At 49.2% G+C, this 24,834-nt stretch overlaps 2 protein-coding genes across 8 annotated transcripts; both read right to left on the bottom strand.

Moving 5' to 3' along the window:
* Positions 1 to 1,142: 1,142 nt before the first annotated feature.
* Positions 1,143 to 9,566, bottom strand: RUSC1 (RUN and SH3 domain containing 1). Of its 7 annotated transcripts, none has more exons than XM_044001851.1 (11): positions 9,436 to 9,566; positions 6,890 to 8,484; positions 6,160 to 6,564; positions 4,995 to 5,093; positions 4,692 to 4,768; positions 4,279 to 4,453; positions 4,010 to 4,115; positions 3,560 to 3,606; positions 2,706 to 3,237; positions 1,930 to 2,058; positions 1,143 to 1,847 (listed from the first exon to the last, which is right to left on the bottom strand). In XM_044001851.1, exons 2-11 carry the CDS (start codon positions 8,394 to 8,396, stop codon positions 1,679 to 1,681), a joined length of 3,246 nt encoding a protein of 1,081 aa, XP_043857786.1. In that variant the 5' UTR covers positions 8,397 to 8,484; positions 9,436 to 9,566; the 3' UTR covers positions 1,143 to 1,678. The 7 variants fall into 7 exon arrangements, with proteins under 7 accessions (XP_043857786.1, XP_043857787.1, XP_043857788.1 ...); XM_044001852.1 differs by having other exon boundaries at positions 9,314 to 9,448; XM_044001853.1 differs by lacking the exon at positions 9,436 to 9,566 and adding an exon at positions 8,845 to 8,924.
* A 655-nt stretch (positions 9,567 to 10,221) lies between these two features.
* On the bottom strand, positions 10,222 to 18,913 carry FDPS (farnesyl diphosphate synthase). The gene is given in 12 exon segments (XM_044001858.1): positions 10,222 to 10,551; positions 11,160 to 11,294; positions 11,385 to 11,462; positions 11,984 to 12,056; positions 12,202 to 12,293; positions 13,273 to 13,395; positions 13,616 to 13,696; positions 14,841 to 14,894; positions 14,896 to 14,997; positions 16,702 to 16,840; positions 16,967 to 17,185; positions 18,762 to 18,913. Coding segments are annotated over 11 exon segments (1,257 nt in total). The 5' UTR covers positions 17,146 to 17,185; positions 18,762 to 18,913; the 3' UTR covers positions 10,222 to 10,350.
* Positions 18,914 to 24,834: the final 5,921 nt, after the last annotated feature.

Consider the following 24,834-nt stretch of genomic DNA (forward strand, 5'->3'; position numbering starts at 1 on the left):
GTCTTCTTACACTGTATGCCACCCCGCCACCCCCCCCCCCAGCCTATTGAAGCAATCCCCATGTGACGAAGGCCTTTTTGCCTCTCAGGAGGGGCGCTGCATCTCTCAATTCCGGGTCAGTCAATTTTTCCCCAGCCGTACCCCTGCCTCCCGGCTTCCCTGGCTTCAAGTCCTAGTTCACAATCTCACCTATTACCTGGAAACCTTTCCTGATCCCCTTTACAAGCTAGTGTTTCCATCTGTTGTTAACCATAGCTCGTGAGTGGCATAGTTGTCTGATGTTGTTGCCCATAAGACGAGAGCAGGGACTCCTTCACCCTCTCTTGAAATCCCCAGTACTCTATGCCTGGCACATAGTAGGACTTAAATACATGTTCTATGACTGATCGACAGTAATAGGAAAGGAGAAGACACCCTTCCCACACACCTGGATGCTCTGTGGAATGCGAAGGCATAATCTTGTTAGTAACTTGGAGACAAGCAGCAGGAAATCCTTGGGCACTGGGGTCCTATGGGGAGGAGGAGGCCTCAAACCCAGTCCCTATGAAATCTAACACTCCATCTCCTGTCTCTGTGCTATGCCCTTCACCTCTGCCTTAGGTTCCCCTAGGCTTCCTTCAAGACAGTATCAAATCCTGGAGGCCTTCTCCCTTAAAGCCAGCTCTGAGCTTCTTCCAGGGCCCCATTAATGGTTGCCTCCTCTCCCTCTGTACCATCTCCCAGGCCAGGAACAAGTCTCAGACACCCCCCCTCTCTGAGCACGTGAAAGAATAGTGGTGCAGAGGAAGGACACGGGGTCAGAGCTCAGACGGTGTGTGATCTTGGACCAATCAGCTCCCTATGGCCTCTGTTTCCTCATCTGTAAAATGCAAAGGATGGACCGGAACAGGGAGGGGACAAATTGGACTAGCATGACTTGGACGTTCTCTAGGTTTATCATCCTACGGACATAGTCTCCAGCGTCATCTCTGCACTTTACTACTACTAGACAAGCCGCTTATTGAGGCTGGGGAGTATGCAGATGAAGGGGGCATGAAGAACCGTGACAGAGCATCCCTGAAAACTACTAAAGGGGGTGGCTTCTTTACCCTTGACCAAGCAGCTTTCGGTCCCCAAGCAGACAAACAGAAAAACTATTCGGCTCCACACTTTATTGGAACGTGACTTTGGTGGGGTGGCCCAGGGCCCCCCACTAATGAGGTCAGTGCTACAGCATATAAGTTCACCATGATTGCTCAATAAATACAGACCAATGGAAGGGGGAGGTACTGGTTTCAGATGCCATCCACTTGGGTGGGGGAGGAAGTGGGATGGGGCCAAGTATATTGGTAGAGTTTACCTACTGATGAGGACAAAGTAGGGATTTCCACTTTAGAGATGGGGGCAGGGGGAAGGGTACAGTTCCATATTACATATGGGAGGGATTGGGCAAAAAACAAATTCCACTTTACAGATCAGGGATGGATGGAAATTTACAGATAGGAGTATGAGGAAGGGAAGTTCTATATGAAATCCAAGAGAGGCAAGGAGGACAGTTCCATTTTACAGATGGGGAGAATGCTTCCAGTAAGCTTCATTTGACGTGAGGGGAAGGATGCTTCAGGGCCACTCCATTCCCGGGTGACAGGAAGGGTCGCACATACACGGGAAGGGGAAGGGGAAAGGGGTCAGCCGAAGGCTAGAGAATGAGGGAAGTGTACCCCACAGGCACAAGACCCTCAGCCCCATCTCGACCACAGCGGAGCCAGTCCTCATCCACAGTGGAGACAACACGCAGCACCTCCCCACGCCGAAAGCTCAACTGATCGGGTCCAGCCGCCGTGTGATCACAGAGAGCCCGAACTGCCCTGTGAGGATACACAGAGATAAGGGTGAGCGAGACAAATCTGAGGCCTCTATTTTCATTATCCTTTCCCTTTTCCTCCTCACCTGTGTGTAGGGAGGTCACTGGGGGCTGGGGCCTCAAGCTCTTCCGGAGGAGAGGGTGGCTCAGGGGGGCTACCCTTTCTCACCAAGGCCAGCACACTCACAGCGGGAGGCAGCCAGCTGGATGGTCTCCTGGAGGGGTGGCCAGATTTAAGGAACTGGACTCATTTCCCACACCATGCCCCCTCCTAGGAAAAACTGGGAGTTTGGTGTGAGAGGAGAGGTGTAAAGGTCATCAAAAGGTCAAATGTTCAGTGCAATAGGGTCAGGGGTCAATGTCCCTACTGGGGTCAGAAAGGAGGGTTTAGGATCACTGTAGCAGTGTTTCTATTTGTACAGAAATTTTTTAATTTAATGTAATCAAAATCATCCAATTTACATTTCATAATATTCTCTATCTCTTGTCGTGGCAGTGTTTCTGGGGCCCCAGGTGACAATGGGGCTAGGAAGGTGGTCAGAGATCTCACTGTGGGGCCACAATCAGAAGCTCTCTGTATGTTGCCCCAGTCAGCCATGTTCTATAATAACTCGTGACTCAATTCCATCTCCAGGAGAAAAAATCCTGCACAGCATCTTTCTACAGATGACCTTTTTATGGCTGATACCCTGAAATACTTTTTTTTTTTGGCCTGATGTGGTATCTCTGCAGACCTAATTAATGTCAAACAGGGTATCCACCTCTCTGTATATAGAAATGGTAGAAGGTTAGGGGTCACAGAGAGGTTTTCAAATGGAATGGATGGAGGGATCATTAAGGACCTGTGGGGAGCCCCAATTACCTGGACTTCAGTGGACCGCAGTCTGTCTCTGTTGTTCCTGCTGAGACCCCAAAGAGTCTCCCCAGCCACATGCCTCTGGCCTGGCCTGGCTCTTCTCCTGGTGGTGGATTCTCCTTGTTGCTCTCAGTTGGAGCACCCTGTTTCCGGGAACCCCAGCGGGGAAGAGGGAAGCCCTCTGCCCCACTTGAGGCATAGACCCGGGAAGCCTGGGTCAGCTGTTCCCACCAGCCACTAGATGGAGAGGGACCTTGGGGTGCCTCGCCTGTACCTCCCCGAAGACTCTGCGCCAACCGTCCCCCCCAGCCCAACACAGCCTGGACTGTCTGCTGCAGTGCAGGTGGTGGTCCTGGAGGAGTTGGGGGATGGGGAGGACCCAAGGGCAAGTGATGGTGGTGCTCAAAAAGGAGATCCAAGTGGAAGGTAAGGACAGACAGAGGCTGGAGCAGAAGCAACAGCTCGGTGGAGAGTGATGGGCAGCCTCCTCGGGCCAGTGAAAAGAAGGCTGTAGGCAGGTACAATAGGGACAGGAGGCCTAGAGGAGAGGGTGGAGGGGCACATTAGATCCTAGCCACATACTAATATAACCCTGGATGCCCTGCCCCCAAGCCCCTAGGGTTTGTGTGCAACCCTTCCTAGTTAATATCCTCACATTCATTCATTCAAAAAATATACATTAAGCCCTTCCAGACTAATTTAGGGGCTGGGAGGAAAAAAATCTCAAAAAGTTCAACTTCATGGTCCCCACGCTTTCCCAAATTTATGTCCCCTACCCCTGTCTTTCCCAAACCACCCCCAGAAGGACCCTCCATCTTTTTTAATCCCTGCTTCCCCAAACCATCCCCAGGCCCTCTGACCTGTATCCTCTTGGAGACTGGAAAACCATATCTCCAGCTGTTTTGTGCTGTAAGGGAAGACAGAAGGGAGAAAAGAAGTTAGAGAACTAGGGCCCTGGAAGACCCACTAAGCTCACAGGGTTACAGGCCGATCTGGGAGGGACCCCCGAGACCATCTAGCTGGACTCTCTCCTTTTACAGATGGGCAAATTCAGATAAAGAGGTGAAGGTCCCGCAGCAAATAAGGATGAGATCCTTAAGGACTTTGAATCCAAGTCCTCCAATCGCAAATCCAGGGGGGGTCTTTATAACTTGTTTTCTGTAGGAGATCCAATAGGAAACTAGGAGTGGGGGCAGGGGGAGACCAGGGGTGGGAAAGCTCTCCTAAGATCTGTTTGGAACACCCTATCCAAGGTACTCAGGAGAGCCTCACAGCAGCAGGTGTCCCAGGGGACAGGTGTGGGGTCTCACTTGAGGAGGCCGAGGATGAAGGCATGGAACCGGCTTCGGCTGCTGCTAAGAGGGGTCAGTCGGCTGACCTGGTTATACAGGTTTCCCAGGGAGTGGGTGCAGGAACCTGGGGACACAGAGTTGATAATATTACTGTGGAGACACTCTGTGATGAGACTCTCTATTAATGCTTTCACACATACACACTGTCAGTTACAACTCCTATTCCCAGAGCCTTGATTTCCCTCAAGGTGTTCTCTGCCCCCGGGCCAGCCTCTGTCCCACCTCACCGGGTTTCACAGATGCTTCCACAACACTCCAGGGATTGCTCCTCCGCTGCCCTGTGATGAGATCCTTTCTAAATGGTTTCAGTCCATCAGCCACCAAGGCATGGAGGGCGGGACACAACGTGGTCAGCACCAGGTGTCCCACATCAGGGCTCAATCGGCTATCCCCCAGCTGGGCCTAGGCAATGAGGAAGGGTGAGTAACACAGAGCCACCATCCAATCTGTCCTCTTAGTCACAGAGGGTTACCCCAATGCTGCTTGCTCAAGCTCCAGGTAGGACTTGACCCCACCACCCCAGCCCACCCCACCACCTCCCTATCCCTGCGTCTTAACAGAAAGGCATATTGGTCCAGCCCCCACCCAAACACAGCCCCTTCCCCCTCAGGGCATTCCCACCTCTCCAAGTCCCACTAACCTTCTGCACCAAGTTCCTGGCTGCCCCAAAATGGGAGATGATTTTGTCCACTGAGGCACTAACTGCAATCAGGAGGCCTTGGGGAAAAGAAGGATATGAAAAATAAAATGTGCTCATCCACAAGAGGCATAGAAGTGGAGGAAAGACCCAAGGATATGCTTCTCCATCCTTAAAGAACAGCCCTCCCTAATGCAGAATGAGGACCCAAAGAGCAGTGCCAGAGAGGGCTGGCAGACAGTTCATTACAAGAAAGGGCCCAGAGTTAGGAGTTAAGGGCCAGAAGACACGAGTCAAGGTCACTACCTTTCTTCTCCTCTTGCAGCTGGCCAGATCCCTGCTTCGCCTCTGCCATCCACAGGCACTGGGACCCAGGTACACCAGCAAAGGACCAGGAACTCCGGACTGGGGGGGGAGATTTCAGGGCAGGTAGAAAAAAAGATTCAATTCAAGGAGCAGTCATTAAGCAATCACTGTGTACATGGCCTTGACTAGACTCTGCTCTGAGTGTGGATAAAACCAAAAGAACCTGGCTAAGGGAGTCACCCACCAGATGAATTAAACTGCCCCCCCAGGAAACAATTCCTATCGCTCGTTGGAGAATGGGGGGAGGGCAGAGCTAGGGTGCCAGCGGGACAAGGGGGTCTGAGGGGCTCAACCCCTCACCCTTCAATCCTAGTAAACCCCATGAGTGATTCCAAGGTCCTTTCTTGTTCCTGGTCTGGCCTCCCACGTCTTTTATTCCCGGAAGTCCAGAGCCAGGCTTACCTCCCGCTGGGAGGGAGGGGCCTAGGGCCTCCGCGGGGTGGGGGAGGGGTGGTTCCTCGCCCCGCCCCAGCCCCAACCAGGGGCGTGGAGAGCACGTGAGGAGCCACGGCCAATAGAAGGACAGACAGACAGACAGACAGAAGCGGAGAGGGGGAGGGGAGTAAGGGGAGACGAGACAAGGGGAGAGGGAGAGACTTGAAAAGGGGAAAACCAAGGACCCAAATCCTCCTCTGCCCTCGCCTCCTACCGTGCTGGCCCACATTGGGAAGGGGACGGCAGTGGGAAAGACCACGGGGAGAAGGACGAACTAGAGTCCTTAGCATAAACCAATGGGTTCTCGTGGGCTCTCCCCGCCCCGTCCTTCCCCCGGCAGCGAGGTGGGGGCGAGGCCAGAACTCCAAGGACCAATGAATTCCTAGGGGGCGGGACTAGAACCCGGGAGGGGAGGGGACAATGAGTTTGGGGTGGACCGGGACTGGAGGCCTCCGGAACAAGTAAAGCATTCTTGGGGATCCCGTGGGGAAGCGCCCTTTCCTGGGCCGGGCTAGGTCCAGAGCCCCAGCCAGAAGCCCAGAGGTTACCACGGTAGGGAAGGACCGCAAGCCCAGGGGCCAAGAGCATCCCAGACGCCGCGAAGGGCGGGGCGCCGGGTGTGGTCCAGGTGTTCGGGGCGTGGCCAGGTGGGGGGCCCGATCTGTCTTACGTTGCCTGGGCGGCGGTGGCGGGCTCCTGGGTCTGCGCGGGGCCTTCGGCTGTGGCGGTGGCGGCAGGGGGGCGGCTACCTGGCGGGGTGGGGGAGCCGCAGAGGGAAAGGTGCTGCTTCTGGGGAAGAGCGGGGACAGCAGCAGCGCCAGCTCGGGACTGGCCAGGCAGGGCAAGGCCCCCCGGGCCGGGGGCGAATAAGCCCCTATGGGCGACAGGCGCACGGGCAGCAGCTGCTCCTCCGTGGGGCTCGGCCCCCCGAGCAGTCGCAGCCCCGGGCCAGGCCACCCAGCCAGTGGGGCCAAGAGCAAGGAGCCGGCTCCCCCCGCTCCCGCGCCCTCCAAGAGGGGCCGACCGTCGGCCGAAAACCGAAAAACCAAGGGCCGAGGGAGGAGGAGGGGGCCAGCTACATGCGGTGGGGACAGAGCAGGGGTGGGATGGGGACAGCGGGACGGGCAGCCAGGCGAGGAGGGGCAAGGAGAAAGAGGGGAGCAGAAAATTAGTCCCACTCCCCTTATGACACCATCCCTACTCCCCTTTCCCAGAGCTCTCCCCAGGCCCCGGTAAAGGGGAGGGGAGGAAAGGAAGGAAGAAGTTGGGGTGGGGGAGAAGACGATGGGGCAGCACATGAAGGAGAGGGTCTAGAAGCTCCGAGGTGGGAGGGGTTCAAGTCAGACTGTCCCCCACATTCAGGCCCTTCCCACCCACCCCCAAGCTGGGAACCTCCTTACCCTCCGTGTCAGGGGGCTCCCTGGGCTGGGCTGCTTCCTTCCCTACAGGAACGTCATCAGCCGCCACTGGACTGCCAGGCCTAACATCCCCAGGCCTCCCTTCAGCAATGGGCTGCAACCCCAGGCGGGTCTTCTTCCTTCGGGGTGGGACTGGTGGAGGTGGAGGCCTCGGTGGGACCAAAGCCCAGCCAGCTGGGGGGTCCCTAGGTGGCACTGGAGGGGGTGGGGCCCGGCTTCGGGAGCGAAGCTCCTTGAAGGTGGTGACCTCCCGGGGAGGGGCAGGGGAGCCATTCAGAGCCCCACTGGGAGGCAGTTCTGTGTCTGGGGAAAAGATGATTAACCAGTCACTCCTGTCCTTCTTGGCCTGTGGGGGGAGGAGAAGCCCTGAGCCCCGTTTCCGCTTCTGGGCCAGCTCGTGAAAGGATGTGATCGTCCGGTGGGGCACAGGTTCCCCACTGACGTCACCTTCAATTTTCCCAGCATTGGTTTTCCAGCTAGAGTCGGTATTCTCAGTGTTAGTTTTCCTAGTGGAATCGCTTTTGCCAAAGTCAGTATTCTCATTGAATTTCCAAGCAGAGTCAGTATTCCCAATGCTAGTTTTCCAAGAGGAGTCGGTGTATCCAGGGCCAGTTTTCCAGCTAGCATCAGTATTCTTCTCAGTGAGTTTCCAAGTGGAGTCAGTACTGGTTTTCCAGGTAGTGTCCGAATTCCCATTGATTTGCCAGCCAGGGTCATTATTTTCAGGGTCAGTTTTCCAACCAGAGTCAGTGTTAACAGGGTCAATTTTACAACTGGAAATGATTTTCCAACTGGATCCAGTTTTCCCGCCAGCATCAATTTTCCCATTGTCTGTCTCCAAGGCCTGTTCAAGGAGCTCAGTGGTAGGGAGATTCTGCTCTCTTCCCTCTCCCTCTTCACCTGCTACTGAGGGGTGATGTTTCTGGAAGGTGGGCAAAGCATTGCAATTGGAGTCTAAGCCAGTGACAGAAGGGGAGGAGGCTCCCGAGCAAGAATCCGGGGAGCAGCAGAAGCTGTCTGGGCTACAGTCAGGACCTCCTGTGGTCAGAGGAGAGCCTTCATCCAAAGGGATAATGCTAGGCTGAGGATGGGCTTCCTCCTCTGGAGGGAAGTCCCGGGAATAGACAGAGATGGGAGATTCATCAGGAGTGAGGTCTGAGCAGGTGCTGAGTGAAGATGAGCAGCCAGGGTCTGAGGGGGATACCACCCCCTCTTCTTCCTCCTCTGTTTCTCCTTGACGATTCTCCAGTTCTGGACCATGCTCACGGCAGCAACGGCAGGGAACTGCAGGGCTGTTGGAGTTGGCATCCACCAAAGTCCCACTACAGGGTACTCCACTTTCCTTGCCCCCTGTGTCTCCAGGAGGTGGTGGCGTGCTCAGGGGCCCTTCCCTGAGCTCTGGACGGCGGGACAGGTGCAGGCCCAGGGAGACATGCTGAAGATGGATGTGATTAAGGTTACAGAGCAAGGCCCTTTGTGGGGAAAGCATGGTGCCAGGGGAAGGATGGGGAAATCCTTAGAAGAGAAAACAAGGGGCGCCCAGCTCTTCAGATTGACCTGACTGCGGCTCTGGAGACCTGAAAGACAGTGAAAAGAAGATAGAGACAGGAAGTTCAGTAAAACAAGAACCAGCATTTTTTTCTAGGTTAGGTGGGCACAGGCATGGAAGACACTAGGGTGAACCCTAGTCATCTCGAGGTTGAGAGGCAGCTATCCCGCTTTAAAGAAGAGATGATTGAAATCAAATAAGCCACGATTAGCCATTAATTAGGACTGCAGTGCTTACTGGGTGGAGACCGGTCCGACTGGATATCCCCCCCTGTCCTTTTAATTCCTAAAGAGAATGCGGCTGCGCCCTGGATACCCTACCGTTCCCCCCCCCTTCCTGGTTCCCCCCGCCCAATCTCCTAATTTGTGGGGAGGGAGGTGGACTTTGCCTTGAGAGAAGATGGGTCTGGGGGCTGACAACCACCCAGGGCGGTGCCGGCCTCTGCAGCACCCCGGGCCTGGGCCCAAGCCTGGCCCCGCCCCGCATTCCCCCAAGTCCAGGGCTATGCTAAAAGGGGAGGAAGGCAGCCCCGCCCCAGGATGCTTCTGCCGCAAGCAGCACACGGTAGATTAACCGAGAAAGGGAAAAGGGGGTAGCCGTAAGTCTATCTGCACCCCGCCTAACCCTCCCCAGTGTCCTTCCAAGGCCATCCGCTGGACTCCCAGAGACCCTCGGTCCGTTCGTTCACCCACCGCAGCCCCCCCTTCAGCCTCCGCTAGTCTATTCTTCCATGTCCCTCAGTATCTCTATCCGTGCTCGTCCCACCCTGGGTTGTCTTGCTCCCAGATCGCTGGTTCTATCCATTCATCCGTGCCCCACCCCCAAACCAGGGGTCTGTCAGTCCATCCCATCCTCACCCCATCTCTCTGTTCGTTTTTGCTTCCATCCCAGTCAGTGGTGTCGCCTCGTCCATACGCCCCTCCTTTCCCCCACTTCTCCATCCTCCCCCCTCCTCCCAGCTCACCGGTCCCCTCCTCACCTGCGTCCTCCAGCAGCCGCCTCCTCCCCCCTCCCCACCCGGCTGTCTCCCCGGTTCGGGCTCCGGCCCCCGCCCCGCAGTACCGGGTGGGGAGAGGGCGGAGCCCTCGGTTTGTCCTCCCTGCGCCTCTGCGCACCTACGCGCAGGGGCGGGATTTTCTTTAGGCCACGCCCTCGAGGCGCGGGCTGTAGCGGTTCTCCCAGCTCTAGCCTGGTTAAGAAGCTTCAAATGCCACCTCGGTACTTTCAGGAAGTGATGAAGGTTAGGGCAATGCTAGCAAGTCGTCCGCCCAGAGTTCTAGAAATTCCCTGATGCAGCAGAAACCAGGGATTCAGAGGTGAAGCAAGAGGAGGAAAGCTTTCACTTAAATACCAAATGCAAGGGAGTACCCACCCCACCTCTGGAGCTTCCCACAGCAGGTCTAGGTCTTCCCCAAACAGTAGGGAAAGCTCCCCAGGAAGCTAAGCAGCATTTTTTTTTGCCTGGATCTGTAATTTCAAATGTAGATTTCCAGTAAGGAAATACCCTTTTTTCTCTAAGGGGGGGCGCGGGAGCTAGGATTCAGGACCTAAGTTCAAATCCAGCCTCAGACACTTGACACTAGCTGTGTGACCCTGGGCAAGTCACTTAACCCCAATTGCCTCACCAAAAAAAAAGTTACCTGGGGGGGGCACTGAGAGCTGAGATGAGATGAAATGCCTAGCTCCTTAGTTCCAAAGTCAAATCTCTAACCTTTACACTGTGTTGTGTGGGAGTGGGGAAGGTTGAAGTAGAGAAACACAGGAGTAAAAGAGCCATAATTTATTTTTATTTTATTGAGAGTACATCCTCTCCCAACAACACCCAAGGTGCCTTACCCTGCCCTCCTAGACCACCCTCCCCCCCACACACACACACTTATGTCCAACTCCTTGGTCACTTCTGACGTTTATAGATCTTCTTTGCCATTTCCAGGAAGATAGATGGGGGCAGGGGGGACGAATGCTTCTCAATGAGCCCCATCAGTCTACTGTAACTTTCTTCCTCAAACTTGGTGAAAAGAGCAGGCAATTCAAGTTTCTCATAGAGTTCCTTCACTTTAGCAACCTTCTCTGGATCGTTCTGTCCATAATTCTCCTGGAATTGGGGGAGAGGGTAAGGGGAAAAGAGTTAAAAGAGGGAGTGTGGCCCTCCATGGCCCTATCCCTTTGCTGAACTTCTGCCCAGCACCCTCTAATAGTCTACTCACTTCTGCCAGCCCTTTCCTCTAGAATTCCCTGTGTCTACACCTCAGGGTCTCCTCCCAAAGATCTCCTCCTGCACCTACACTCCACATACCACCTCCTCCATTTATCCATGAATTCACTCAACAAACATTAAATATTTATAGGCACTGTGCTAAGCTATCCCAGGGGCTATACAAAGTTTAGAAAGGGCATGCTCCCTATTTTGACTATGCTTGCTTTCTGGTAGGGGGTTGCTCACCCATAGTCTCATGTGTTTATCTTTTACAGAGTCACTGTCTCACTTAATCACAGCCCTACACACACACACACACACACACACACACACACACACACAGGACCTCTCTATTCTAGATGTTCCCTTCAACACTCAGTGGTGAAATTTCAAGTCCAGACCGAATTTTCTCCTGCCCTTCCATCTTTGTCTCTCTTCACAGGGTCCCAGAGGGAAGAGCCAGGATTAGAATTCTTTCCTCCACCCTACCCCCTACCCCCAGACACCTCCAACATCTTTCTTTGCTCAGACGATGCAAGCTGAAGGCACTTCACCACCAGCCAGCTGCATTTGTTGTCCTGGATGTCAGTGCCAATTTTGCCAGTCACACTGGGGTCACCAAAAAGGTCAAGGTAATCATCCTGAGTAGGGGGATAAGAACAGAAAATGAAGGATCCACCTGGGGAAGCCAGGGAGAAACTGTTTCATGTCTGAGCCTGATGCTTTCATACCTGAATTTGAAAAAATTCCCCCATTTCCAGAAGGATGCTCTTGGCGCTGGCGTGTTCTTTTTCTCCATCTATTCCTGCCTGTGGGAAGAATAGAAACGGGGCTGAAAAATCCTCATGTCCAACTGGCCATTGTGCAAAGGCTCTCACTCCTGACTCTGGATCCTGAAGTTGTGGGTTCCAGTCTTCATGAGAGCTCAGGGATTGTGACTCCTAATGCCCCAACCCATTAGACTGGAAACTCCCTGGGGACACACTGACTGTTTCATTTTTTGCTTCTCCCTTATCCTTGGTTTCCTGCCTTTTGAAGGTATCCTGGGTGACCTCTTAAAGATACAGATACAATGGTACACTGCTAGATGCTGAGTTCTCTGTTTGCCTCTTTAAGGACCATTTCATTGTGGTATCCCTAGATTTCAGCAGTGTGCTGTACTAAGAGGGGGCTTAATAAGTGAGTGTTGAACCTGACTAAAATTTTCTTGTGCCAAGCACCTTTCCTGGAAGAACAACTGATCCCATTCTCTGTGGGACCTTTTCCTTAATGTCAGTAAGGTCCACACTAATGCTGATACCAACAATAGCACCCACTCGCTGTTACTCACCATGAACATAGCAGCAGCAAATGGTAAGTAAAAGGAGTAGAAAGACGTCTTGTATTTGACGATGGTCTTATATCTAGGCACGGGGAAAGAGATGGACAAATAGGGAGAAAGGCATTTTTAGAAAGGCAAAAAGTCATCCCCTGGCTGCACCCAGCCCACCAACTAGCCAGCCAGCCTGCCTGCCGGCCCACCCAAACCCAACACTCACTGCCTCTCACCTCTGCTCTGTAAATTTGGTAAGATCAACCTTGCTCTGAGGGGCTGTTGATAAGATCAAGGGTTTGGCCAATCTCGGGCTCTGATAAGTGCTCTACAGAGAAGAGACAGAGAAACCCATCAAAGCAGAGGTCTGTGAACGAGGGGCTGGAGCTCCCCAAGCTTTGGGGAAGCTGGATGTGGACTCTGAGAGGTAGCAAGAATAGGGAGGAAATAAGGGTTCCTCCAGCTGGTAAGTAAAAGATCCTGAATCTTCTGACAGCTCACATTATTACTGCACTCTACGAAATGTGAGGGAGCATGTGGCCAAAGACTATCATTCCCATTTTACAGACAAGGAAAAGGCAGCCCAAGGGCACACAGGTAGCAGGTGATTAGCATAAGATTCAAACCCTGCTCTGGGGGCAGCTAGGTGGCACAGTGGATAGAGCACCCAGCCCTGGAGTCAGGAGTACCTGAGTTCAAATCCGGGCCTCAGACATTTAAACACTTACTAGCTAGCTGCGGACCCTGGGCAAGTCACTTAACCCCAATTGCCTCACTAAAAACAAAACAAAACAGATTCAAACCTGCTCTCTAGGCTTCAAGTGCAGCGGCCTTCCCACTCTGTTCCATCTGTGTCTGAATGAATCCCTTCATACTGATTATACAATGGATGGAATTGGACGACCAGAACCCAAACTCCACCATTATTACCAGAGACAGGGAAGCAGCTTGCACTACTCCTATCTCTCTCCTACATATCATTATGCCCTTCTGTGATTTCTTTTCACCCTCAAGACTAGCAGGGATTCCTTTTTAATATAATCTGAGGGAAAACCACTCGTGGAGGTTGAACAAAGGAGGAGGTCTGCCCCAAACCAAGCAATCCGGGCTTAAAGATGGGCAGGCCCTATGCCATGGTGGGGACACTAGAATTACATAAGGGGATTTGAAAGATAGTCTTAGTCCCCACTCTTTGATTTGGAGGTGGAAGGATCCTTGGAGATCCTCATTTTGCACAAGAGAAAACAGACCCCAAAAGAATGCATTGGAGCCAGCATGAGAACCCAGGTCTTCTCTGCTTGCCTTACCTGTAGGAAGAGTTCAATGAGGTTCAGGTAATAGGGCTGCCCACGGCAGTAGTGCTTCAGCAGGCGGTAGACACAGGCTTCCAACAACATGGCATCATTGATGGCATCCAAGCCAATGTCGGGCTGTGTCAAGGGAGAAGGCAAGGGGGTTGGTCTCTGACACAGCAGACTGAAGACCTTAGTACCCAAGGCATGGAACCAGAGGTTGCACTTACAGGGTGATGACAATCATCTCTGCCATTTCTCCAGCATACCCATTAGCAAACCTACTCTCCACCTGCCCAGTCTCGACTCCCTGGCTCCTGCTGCTCTTCTCCCTGGGGCATCTCCAGAACTTATTTACCTTCTTATACCAGCATGGCTGTCCCCGGCGGGTAAGAGAAGCATCCATGATGTCATCTGTTACTAGGAAGAAAGCCTGGAGCTAGAGAAAGAAGAGACGCAGAGAATGTAAGGTTCCTCTACCCCACCAGACAAAGCTCAGAATGGAGTGATTATCTCATCACAGGCCTTCCCCGATGTGCTTCGTCAAGCAAACCTAAGATTCCCAGTCTGTACATGGCGTTCTAAAATGAATTCCTTTTTGTGTCTCCATTGTAAGAGCCCTATTTAGTGCTTTAAAATCTCTGGACAATTGTCAATGTGGTAGGATGGTTATTAAGCAACCTTATAAACTTGCAAGAAGGTCAAGTGATCATTTGGCACTTGGGACATCAACCAGAGAGCCTGAAACAGCGAATGTGGATTTTATACCTTTTGCCAGTGTTTTAAAATTTTCACCAAAACATAAAACTCTAGAAATAATCTTTAAGAATTCTTACCCAGGGGGCAGCTAGGTAACACAGTGGATAGAGCACCGGCCCTGGAGTCAGGAGGACCTGAGTTCAAATCCGGCCTCAGATACTTGACACTTACCAGCTGTGTGACCCTGGGCAAGTCACTTAACTCTCATTGCCCCTCCAAAAAAAAAAAAAAAAAGAATTGTTACCCAAAGGGCAGCTAGATGGCACAGTGGATAGAGCACCAGCCCTGGATTCAGGAGGACCTGAGTTCAAATCCAACCTCAGACACTTAACAATTACTAGATGTGTGACCCTAGGCAAGTCACTTAACCCCAATTGCCTCAGAGAGACAGACAGACAGACAGACAGACACACACACACACACACACACACAGAATTGTTACCTAAAATGGGGATCTTTACTCTCAATAAGAGGACTTTTATTGCTAATATTGAAACATGGCCTTTGTAATTCCATAAATCTGAAAATGGAGTTTTCTAGTTTGAAAATTAGGAAAATAAGTTTTTCAGAAGACCCGTGCTCCCCAACTTCCCTCTATAACAAAAAAAAATTCTAACCAGGTTTTTCAACTAGAAAGTTTATATCCCACAAACTACATAGTCTATAAATGCAGAAACACCCAAATGTACGCCAAAATAAACTTTTAGGCACAGATTTAAATCTCCTTACACCATGCTCATCTTCTACCACCCATCTATCCCAAAGACATCTCACTCAGGAGCCTCAGGATTTCTCAATCTCTCCTCCTGAGAGGGCTTCACTACCCTCTGAATCTTACCAGCTCCCACACACCAGCCCACTGCCAGTGCTCTCTGCAGGACTGTCGGCATCCTGCTTTCGGGGTTCCACTAGCTCCCGGAATACCATGAGCACTGACAAGCCTCGGTTGTATTTTCCCCCGATGGCATTGTACTCTAGGATCTGCAGGGCAAAAAGTTGGAAGAGAAAAAGTTAGGAGGAAAGAACATTGAGCATTATGGCCCATCTCTTCCCCCCTAATCCCCCAAGTTCTACTCATCACTCCTTAACAAGGTTGCAAATGAAAATTCAGAATCTAATATGTTTCGCCTAGTCAAGCTGCATTGCTTCTCAGTTCCAGAGTGAAAAAAAAAACATGCCTTATTCCCTCATTGTTTTCCCAGTACCTCACATGGGAGAAGTCTTCTCATTGTTATGTTTGAAAATTAAGGTAAAGGGGGCACAAGTTCCTAGAATATACAATTTATTGACAAACCATGAATTTATCAAATATATACTTAGCTGCTTCAATAAAGCTAAGACCCCATTATGGGATTAAGAACATTTTTATTGTTTTTAGGGAAAAACCGGAGAACAAAAGGACAGACTTGAGTAGAAGGGGAAGACAATGTGACTGGTTACAGGATGAGGGAGAGGCGCGCGGGTGGGACAAGGGACAACATGATTTGGTTACGTCACGGACAGTGGGTTAATACCACTAAGGAGCTAGTGACCCCACTTTCCCTTTGTCATTAAGGAATGCTGAAATGCCTGAGTGATTTCTGGGATTCATCTACAATGTTGTGGATCTGAATTAGCCGACTCCCTGGTGCCTAAAAAAAATTTGTTAGGAAGATAACTGGCTTTCCTGTAATGGTGCAAAGAACAGTTTGGGGGACAATATATCCTTTCAAGCTAATTCCAAAACTTAGAGATAACGCCAGATATTTTGGTATTTATCCAATAGCTAATGGTATAGAAGATGACTTTTGATTACAGACTTATGGTCAGGCTAGGTGGTGCAGTGGATAGAGCACAGTGAATCTGGAATTGGACACTTCCTAGCCTCTGTGACCCTGGGCAAGTCACTTAGCCCTTTTTACCTCAGTTCCTGATCTGTAAAATAAGCTAGAGAAGGAAATAGTAAACCCCTCCAGTATCTCTGCTGAGGAAAAACCCAAATGAGGTCATGAAGAGTTGGACATGACTGAAACATTGAGCAAGACACTTTTTTTTTTTTTTTGTCAGAGCACTGAGGGTTAAGTGATTTGCCCAGGGTCACACAGCTAGTAAGTGTCAAGTGTCTGAAGCTGGATTTGAACTCAGGTCCTCCTGAATCCAGGGCCGGTGCTCTATCACTGCGCCACCTAGCTGCCCAACTGAAAGGGGAAAATGAATTCCTGAACTTAACTAAAGGAAATAGGAAGGGGATTTAGGTAAATACAGAATCGATTACAATATGAAATAAATATGATTACAAATCATTTACAACGTAGAATTGATTTGACTTTCTCACCATGGACCACTGCCCAGTCACCCATGGAGCCATCCCAGACTCTTTTTCCCATAACCCATATATACAATCAGTTGTCAAATTCTGTCTGCCTTAACATATTTTGAATCCACCTTTCCCGACATGGCCACCTCTCTTATTCAGGTCATTAGGACTCTTTGGCCTAACGAATAGGCTTCTGATCTGTTTCTCTCACCCTACTTTCTCGCCTCTCCAGTTCATCCTCCATACAGTTACCAACATAATCTTCCTAAAGCCGAGGTCTAACCATGTTATTTTCCTGTTCAAACCCAGCTGGAACTCCCCAGCGTCTCTTGCACATTCCCTAGGGCTCATTCTAGACTCTTCCCTCAAAGCCATACCCAGTGTCTCACCTCCTTGAGCCTGGCCATGACATCTCCCACCTCAGGATGCTCTATCCCATCTTCTGTCAGGATCTTTACAATCTGAGAGAAATGCTGGACAAAGTTTTGCTTCTCTTGGGCAAAAACTGATTTCTGATCTCCATTCATTCTACAGAGAAAAGGGGTCAGGGTTGGGGAAATACAGGATAGAGTCATAAACCTAAGTGGTAGTTCATTAGACCCACCCCCACCCTTGCCCTCTAAGTCCCAAATACCCACACACACATACACTCACCGAGGTTCCTCTCTCCGAGATTGGCACCAGTGGCGAGCACTGTGCTGGGCCCCCAGGGCTGGGCCCCCATTTTCCAGAGAGGGTTGCCATGGGGAACCCAGTTGCCTCTCCCAGGGCACCCAGCGGGGAGCTGGAAGCAGGAGGGCCCCTGCAGATCTCAGCCAGCGGGCTGGGGGCATCGTAGGGATAGCAGGGGAAGGGGGGGGCACCAGGTACTCCCTGCAGAGGGGCAAGGACTGGAGGCAGATGCACAGTGGTAACTCCCCCAGCCCATTTCCCACCCTACTCTCTAAGTTGCTGTTCAGTTAGGCAGACAATATTCTGTTCAGTTAGGCAGACAATATTCTGTCCCCCTTGGTGGGGAAGGGGTGTAGACAGAGGAGGCAGGAAGGCACACAATGTTTGGAAAGAAAAGCAAAGAATCTGCTCTTGAGACGTTACAGACTAGTTGGTGAGACAGGACATGACTACAAGAAATGACAAAGTCATTATTGTAATAGATCCATAAGCTGTAAAAGTGTGCAGTGTAGAGTGTGTGGCACAAAATAGAGAACCCTAAATTCTTAGAATTGGAAGATCATCTCGCCTAATCTCAAGCGCAGTGAGAAAACTGAAGCCTGGAAAGGGCAATGTTTGGAGTCTATGTCAGAGCTAAACCAGAATCAAGCCTCTGGCTAGTGCCCTTTTCATGGCAAATGGATGATCTATGTTGGGTAAGTTTATCAGGACAAATTTCCTGGGGAAAGTGGGCTTTGATTCACTTTCTGTATGTGAAGAAGTGCAGGGGATGTATGGTAGAAAGTCATTAGTGTGGTACTGGCAAAGGATTTATGTCCTAGGCAAGGGGTGGGGGAAATAGGAGAGGGCAAGGATGAGATACATAGTGGCATTATGGGGTAGGAAAAGGAGAGATGAGGGAAAGACCTGGAATGCAGATAGCTCTACAAGATGCACTAGTGTGAGGAAAGGACCCTTTAAGAGACCTAGAAAGGACCTGGAAGGACTCTCTTAAGTCCTCTCTAAGGACTGCAGGGGACTCTCTAGGGGATACAAGTAGACAATGGGCTCTTTAAGGGATGCAAGGTGGTGATGGGCAGGAGAAGTCCCTGTTACTTGGAGTGCAGATGGCCCGGAGAGTTCTCTAGGGGATAGCACTTGGACTAAGGGACACAGTGATGTTCCTCTAGGGAAGTGCAGAAGGCAGTCCTGGTGGGAGTTGTGGGGAGACACGGAGTTTCCAGGAACAAATGAAGATCCAAGTAGACACTACAAGGATATATATGTGATACAGGTGGGCACAGCAGGAGCACACATAATACAGGTGGGAGGGTCCCACCAGTTCCAGTCGGATACCACAGGGGGCACATATAATACAGGTGAAAGGATCACACCAGCCTTGCCGGGGGAAGGGGTGTTGGGGGGGGGGCACACAATACAAGTGAAAGGTAACACTAGCCTTACTTGTGGGTACCACACGGTGCACACATAATACAGGCGGGAGGGTCACACTAGCCTTACACGTAGGCACACAATATAGATGGGAACATGAAGATGGGCACTTCGGGGGACATGCGCGGGCCCTTTAAACGGGCACTGCCCAGTACAGGTCTGTCTCTACAGGCGGGCACCGAGATGACACACACGGACCCCAGAGGGGGTGGGCACCCTCGGACTTGCCTTAGCAAGAGTTGCCACGGAAGCTGAGGATCCCGGCTACAACTAGCCAGGTGGGCGTGCGGATACTAGATACGGAACCTCCGCCCACTCCAGACCCCACAATCCCGACTTCACTCACCTGGTACCGGGATGCAGCCACAGCCTTCTCTCGGGAGGGTGGGGAGGAAGGGGGGGGAGGAAGCGCTGCTCCCTAAAAGCGAGCTCGAAGCCACGCACAGCTCTCTGGGGCTAGTAGTTTCCGCGTCCCCAGGCTTCATACCACGGTCGCCGCCGATGGACCGCAACTCCCAGATTTCCGGAGGGCCATGGGGGCGGGGCCACAGAACCGCTCGATCTATGTCAGGCCCATACGTCCGCAGGATCCTTCCTTTTATTGGCTGCTCTGCCTCGTATGAGGATGGGGCCCTGGGACGATTGGCCAATAGGCGCGACTCACATCGGGAAGCCAGAAAGCCGGAGGCTGGACTTAGGCAGGTGGATGAATTAATTTTGGGATGAAGTAATAACCGCCTAAGAGGTTTTAGAGGGTGTGTGAGGTAGCCAAGAGGGTACTCAGTACGTTGTCTAGAAAGCTGTGGCTATCTGTGCCCCAGCATAGTTTTGTGACTCAGTTTCCTCCTTGTACCCAAAGTCAGCATCCCCCCTCAAACACGTCTTCACATACACATGTGCACCTTCCACCATCTCTCTAACTCCTACTATCCAACCTCCCGCCCTACTCCCAACTCTTGAAGTCCTACAAAATACCTCCTTATAGGCTCCTTCGTGTTTCTTAAGCTCTAAGAGATGCATCTGCGATTGCCTCATCCCACTGTCTTTTCTAGCAACCCTTAGGACCAGACCCGTAGTTGGAAAGTACCTCAAGAGGCTATTGAACCCAATCCCTAAGAGGCAGAATCTGCAAATTCCCTAAAACAGTGATCCAGAATGTTGAAGGAGAGTCACTGTCTTGATTTTGAACTGCTCTAATTAAGGACGTTTGTTTTTTGTTTTTTGTTTTTTTTCCAGCAAATCAAGCTTAAATCTGATTGCATTTTCCTCTCTCTGACTAGCAGAATAAGCTTAACCCCCTTTCCAGTTGACAACCCTTCAAGACTTAAATCAGCTATTAGGTTCTCTTTAAACCTCTTCTCTAGGCTAAAAGTTGCCAGTTTGCAGAACCTGGATATTGGAAAGGATCTCAAAGGCCCTATTCCAGATTGAAACAAGATTAAACATACCTGGAGGGATCGATATCCAGACTTTGCTTGAAGACCTTTGGTGAGAGGGAACCCACCAACAATGAAGGCAGTCTATTTCATTGTTGGATAACTCTAGTTATGAAGAAATGCGCCATTACACTGAGCCTAAATCCATCTGTCTGGATCTTCCCCCTACTGTTCCTAGTTCTCCCCTCTATGGTCAGGAAGAATAAGTCTAATACTTCTAATATGACAGCCCTTCATCAGTCAATCAATTAATAAACATTTATTAAGCACCTGCTTTTTTGTTTATTTGTTTTTTTGGTGAGGCAATTGGGGTTAAGTGACTTGCCCAGGGTCACACAGCTAGTAAGTGTCAAGTGTCTGAGGCTGGATTTGAACTCAGGTCCTCCTGAATCCAGGGCCGGTGCTCTATCCATTGCACCACCCAACTTCCCGTAAGCACCTTCCTTGTACTAAGCACTGTGCTAAACCCTAGGGATACCAAGAGAAAAATAGATAATCTCTACTCTCTTTGAGAGTAGAGAGTGGCCAGTCTTTAGTAAGAATGATCTCCTTGGGGCAGCTGGGGGCCGCAGTGGATAAAGCACCAGCCCTGGATTCAGGAGGACCCAAGTTCAAATGTGGCCTCAGACACTTGACACTCACTAGCTGTGTGACCTTGGACACGTCACTTAACCCTCATTGCCCTGCAAAAAAAAAAAAAAAAAGATCTCCTTTACTATTCTCACTGACTTCATCTGTGTGCTCTGAAATCCTTCCATTGTGGCAAGCCAGAAATCCTATTCTGAGTCTGATTCTTTCTAATAGGAGCTATCTGCAGGGCGGAAGTAATGGGAACCTTAGGGGGAAATTACCACTCCCTTTGAGAGTCTGTGCTAGAAAACAAGAAGAAAGCTAGGCATAGCTTGGCATATACTCTTGTTATTGGAAAAGCAGATGTCAAAGGTCCAAAAGGAAGGCTGGCTAGTGTGAGATATAGTAACAACCTGTTAAAGTACTGGCCTCTTCTCAGTTAGGGAAAAGCAACTCCATATAAGTGAGTGGGATGGGAAGGACACCTACTGACCCCTGTAATAGAGACTCGAGGAGAAAGGAGGCCAAAGCATTGATTTTATTTCTTTCAAAAGAAAGGTGCACCACACTCACTGGGACAACCAGGAGGTGTGACACACCAGGATTAGGAAACCAAGCAGTTTTTATACTCTTTACAGACATCTAATTTGAGCAAAATTGGGTAATTGGGTTCAGCAATAAATCCTTTGTAAAATTTTCTGTTTCTGCAACAATGTATCATGTCTACATAATGTCTCAGTGCAGACTCTATGAAGCAATTTTTAAGTTGATATGCCTATATTTAGAAAGGGGGATAGTAGCTCCCATTATTGCCTCTCTCTAGAGAAAAACAGAGAGAGAGAAATAGGGGGCTCTAAGGGGTTTTAAGACTTTGAGATCAGATCACTAGGCCGAAGAGGGGGGCACTTTCCATCTCAGTGGAGGGTCATATCCCTATGTCCCTCTCATAAGGAAAAGCAAGATAATACTATATAGTAAACTAGGTCAACTCCAGAATTTTAGAAAAGTAACTTTTTCAGGGCAAGAGGGAGAACTGATAAAAACCAGTTTGAGCTGACTCTTGCCAGTGCTCTAGTAAAAGTAGGTAAAAGTTCAATCCTAGTCACTACTGCATTTGCTTAACAAACTTATTAATATTAATATTAACTTCTCCCATGGAAAATACAGCGGGACCTGAGGAGGAATTCAGATATCCCACCCCAGCAGGGAATCAGGAAGAAATCTTGAGCAGTGGGAGGCCCAGGTAGGGGAGGGGTGCAGGCTTGTCAAAGCTAAAAACCACCACAGCATTCTGCTGGGTGGTTAACTAGCAAGTTGGCTTGAGGTTACCTTCTGACCAGAGAACAGGCCAGGTGAGAGGAAAACCTGCCCTCCCTCAAACTGAAACACCTGTGACCCTCTAAAGCTTGGGACAGCATAGCTTGGAAGTAGGGCCCCACTGTAAGAGAGAGCTAAAAGTCAAGTAAAAAAAAAACGGCAAAATGAGCAAGCAAAGAAAGTGGAGAATAATAGAAAGTTTCTTTAGCAACAAGAAAGACTGAGATGCACCCTCAGAAGAGGATCGCAACCTCAGTGTCCCTACATCCAAAGCTTCCAAGAAAAATATGAATTGGTCCTCAGGCCATGGAAGCGTTCAAAAGGGACTTTGAAGAAAGTAGGAGAGATAGAAGGAAGATTTAGAGAGGTGGAGGAAAGAATGGAAAGAGAAATGAAAGCAGTACAGGAAAGCTATGAGAAAAAAGTCAACAGCTTGAAAAGCCAAATGGAAAAAGAGATAAAAAAGCTGTCTGATGAAAATTATTGCCTAAGAACTAGGACTGAACAAATGGAAGCTAGTGACTTTATGAGAAACCAAGACACAGTAAGGCATTCAAACAATGTGGCCAACCCATTGGAGTTGCGCTCTCTGCAGTAGAGTTTGAATGCTTGGCAGTTTAGTTTGAGAGAAGACCTCAGTGTCTGGTATGTTATCCTGTCAGGTGATGTTGAGAATCTTCCTAAGACAATTCAAATGGAAGCAATTCAGTTTCCTGGCATACTGTCCGGATTTCACAGGCATACAACAATGAGGGCAGCGTAACAGCTCTGTAGACCTCCAGTTTGGTAGTCAGTTTAATGTCTCTTTTTCTCCACACTTTCCTTTGGAGCATTGCTGAGCTAGCTTTGGCAATGTGTGCATCAACCTTATCATCAATGTGTACATCTCTGGAAATCATACTGCCAAGGGAAGTGAACTTATCCACAGCATTCAAAACTTCTCCATTTGCTGCAGCTGATGGTTCCACATATGGATGGTGTGGTGCTGGCTGATGGAGCACCTGTGTTTTCCTGATCTTAATTCTTAAGCCAAAATTAGCACAAGCAACAGAGAATCAATCCTGACTTTGTTGAATCTCAGCTTCAGAGGCTGCATTAAGGACACAATCATCTTGCAAACAAAAAATCGTGCCATAACATTCCATCCACTTTCAGTCTTGGCTTGTAGCCTTTTCAAGTTAAAGAATTTGCCATCTTTGTAGTATCTGACCTTGATGCCGTGTTCATCTTCATTGAAGGCATTTGACAACATGAATGAAAATATCATACTAAAAAGTATGGAAGCAAGCACACAGCCTTGTTTCACTCCACTGGTGACTGGGAAAGTGTGAGAGCATTATCCATCATCCAGAACTCTTTGTAAGCATGCCATCATGAAATTGACATACAATACTGATGAACTTCTCTGGGAAACCAAATTTTGACATAATTTTCCATAAGCCCTCATTACTGATGGTATCAAAGACCTTGGTCAGGTCTACAAATGTTGTGTACAAGCCTCTTTTCTGCCCCTGGTATTTCTCCTGAAGTTGTCAGGCAGCAAACATCATATTGACCAATCCTCAGCCCTTTCTGAAGCCACACTGGCTCTCAGGTAGATGACTATCTTCTAGGTGAAGGAGCAGCCTATCAATGAAGACTCTGGAAAGAATCTTGCCAGCCTGGCTGTACCAGATCTAAAACTATATTATAAAGCAGCAACCATCGAAACTATTTGGTACTGGCTAAGAAATAGAGAGGTGGATCAGTGGAATAGGTTAGGCACACAAAAGACAGTAGTAAATGAATATAGCAATCTCCTGTTTGATAAACCCAAAGACTTCAGGCTCCAAGATAAGAACTCACTATTTGACAAAAACTGCTGGGAAAACTGGAAAATAGTATGTCAGAAACTAGGCATAGACCAACATCTTATACCATACACCAAAGTAAAATCAAAATGGGTACATGATCTAGACATAAAGGGTGATACCATAGGCAAATTAGAAAAGGAAGAAATAGTTTAGTTGTCAGATCTATGGAGAGGAGAAGAATTTATGACCAAAGATGAGATAGAGAACATTATGAAATGCAGAGTGGATCATTTTGACTACATTAAATTAAAAAGGTTTTACACAAACAAAACAAATGCAAGCAAGATTAGAAGGACAGCAGAAAGCTGGGAAACTATTTTTACAGCCAATGTTTCTGATAAAGGCCTAATTACTCAAACATATGGAGAACTGAATCAAATTTTTAATATAAGTCATTCTCCAATGGATAAATGGTCAAAAGATATGAACAGTTATCAGATGAAGAAATTAAAGCTATCTACTACCATGTGAAAAAATGTTCTCAATCACTACTGATTAGAGAAATGCAAATTAAAATTACTCTGAGGTACCACCTCACACCTATCCAATTGGCTAATATGACAAAAAAAGGAAAATTATAAATGTTAGAGAAGATGTGGGAAAATTAAAACATTAATGCATTTTTGGTGGAGTTGTGAACTGATCCAACCGTTTTAAAGAATAACTTGGAACTATGCCCAAAAGTCTTTAAAAACTGTTCATACCCTTTGACCCAGCAATACCACTAATATCCCAAAGAGATCATAAAAAGGGAAAAGAACCCATATGTACAAAATTATTTATATAGCTGCTCTTTTTGTAGTGACAAATAATTGGAAATTGAGGGGATGACCATCAATTGAGAAATGGCTAAACAAGTTGTGGTATATGAATGTAATGGAATACTATTGTGCTGTAAAAAATGATGAGCAGGCAGAATTTAGAAAAATCTGCAAAGACTTAAATAGACTGATGCTGAATGAAATGAGCAGAACCAAAAGAACATTGTACACTGGGGCAGCTAGATGGCGCAGTGGATAGAGCACCGGCCCTGGAGTCAGGAGTACCTGAATTCAAATCCGGCCTCAGACACTTAACACTTGCTTCCTGTGTGACCCTGGGCAAGTCACTTAACCCCAATTGCCTCACTAAAAAAAAAAAAAGAAGAACATTGTACACAGCAACAATAACATTATGTGATGATCAACTGTGATAGACTTAGCTCTTTCAGCAATACTATAATCCAAGACAATGCTAAAAGACT

Source organism: Dromiciops gliroides, chromosome 4, assembly GCF_019393635.1.
Source record: "Dromiciops gliroides isolate mDroGli1 chromosome 4, mDroGli1.pri, whole genome shotgun sequence".
Classification (NCBI taxonomy): Eukaryota; Metazoa; Chordata; class Mammalia; order Microbiotheria; family Microbiotheriidae; genus Dromiciops; species Dromiciops gliroides.

Coding starts and splice junctions, on each gene's coding strand:
- RUSC1 (XM_044001851.1), bottom strand. CDS start 8,396: ATGCTTTCCCCACAAAGGGCCTTGCTCTGTAACCTTAATCACATCCAT. Junction 4,116..4,278: donor GGAAGCATCTGTGAAACCCG/GTGAGGTGGGAC, acceptor CTGTGTCCCCAG/GTTCCTGCACCCACTCCCTG. Junction 2,059..2,705: donor TGCGGTCCACTGAAGTCCAG/GTAATTGGGGCT, acceptor CCACCCCTCCAG/GAGACCATCCAGCTGGCTGC.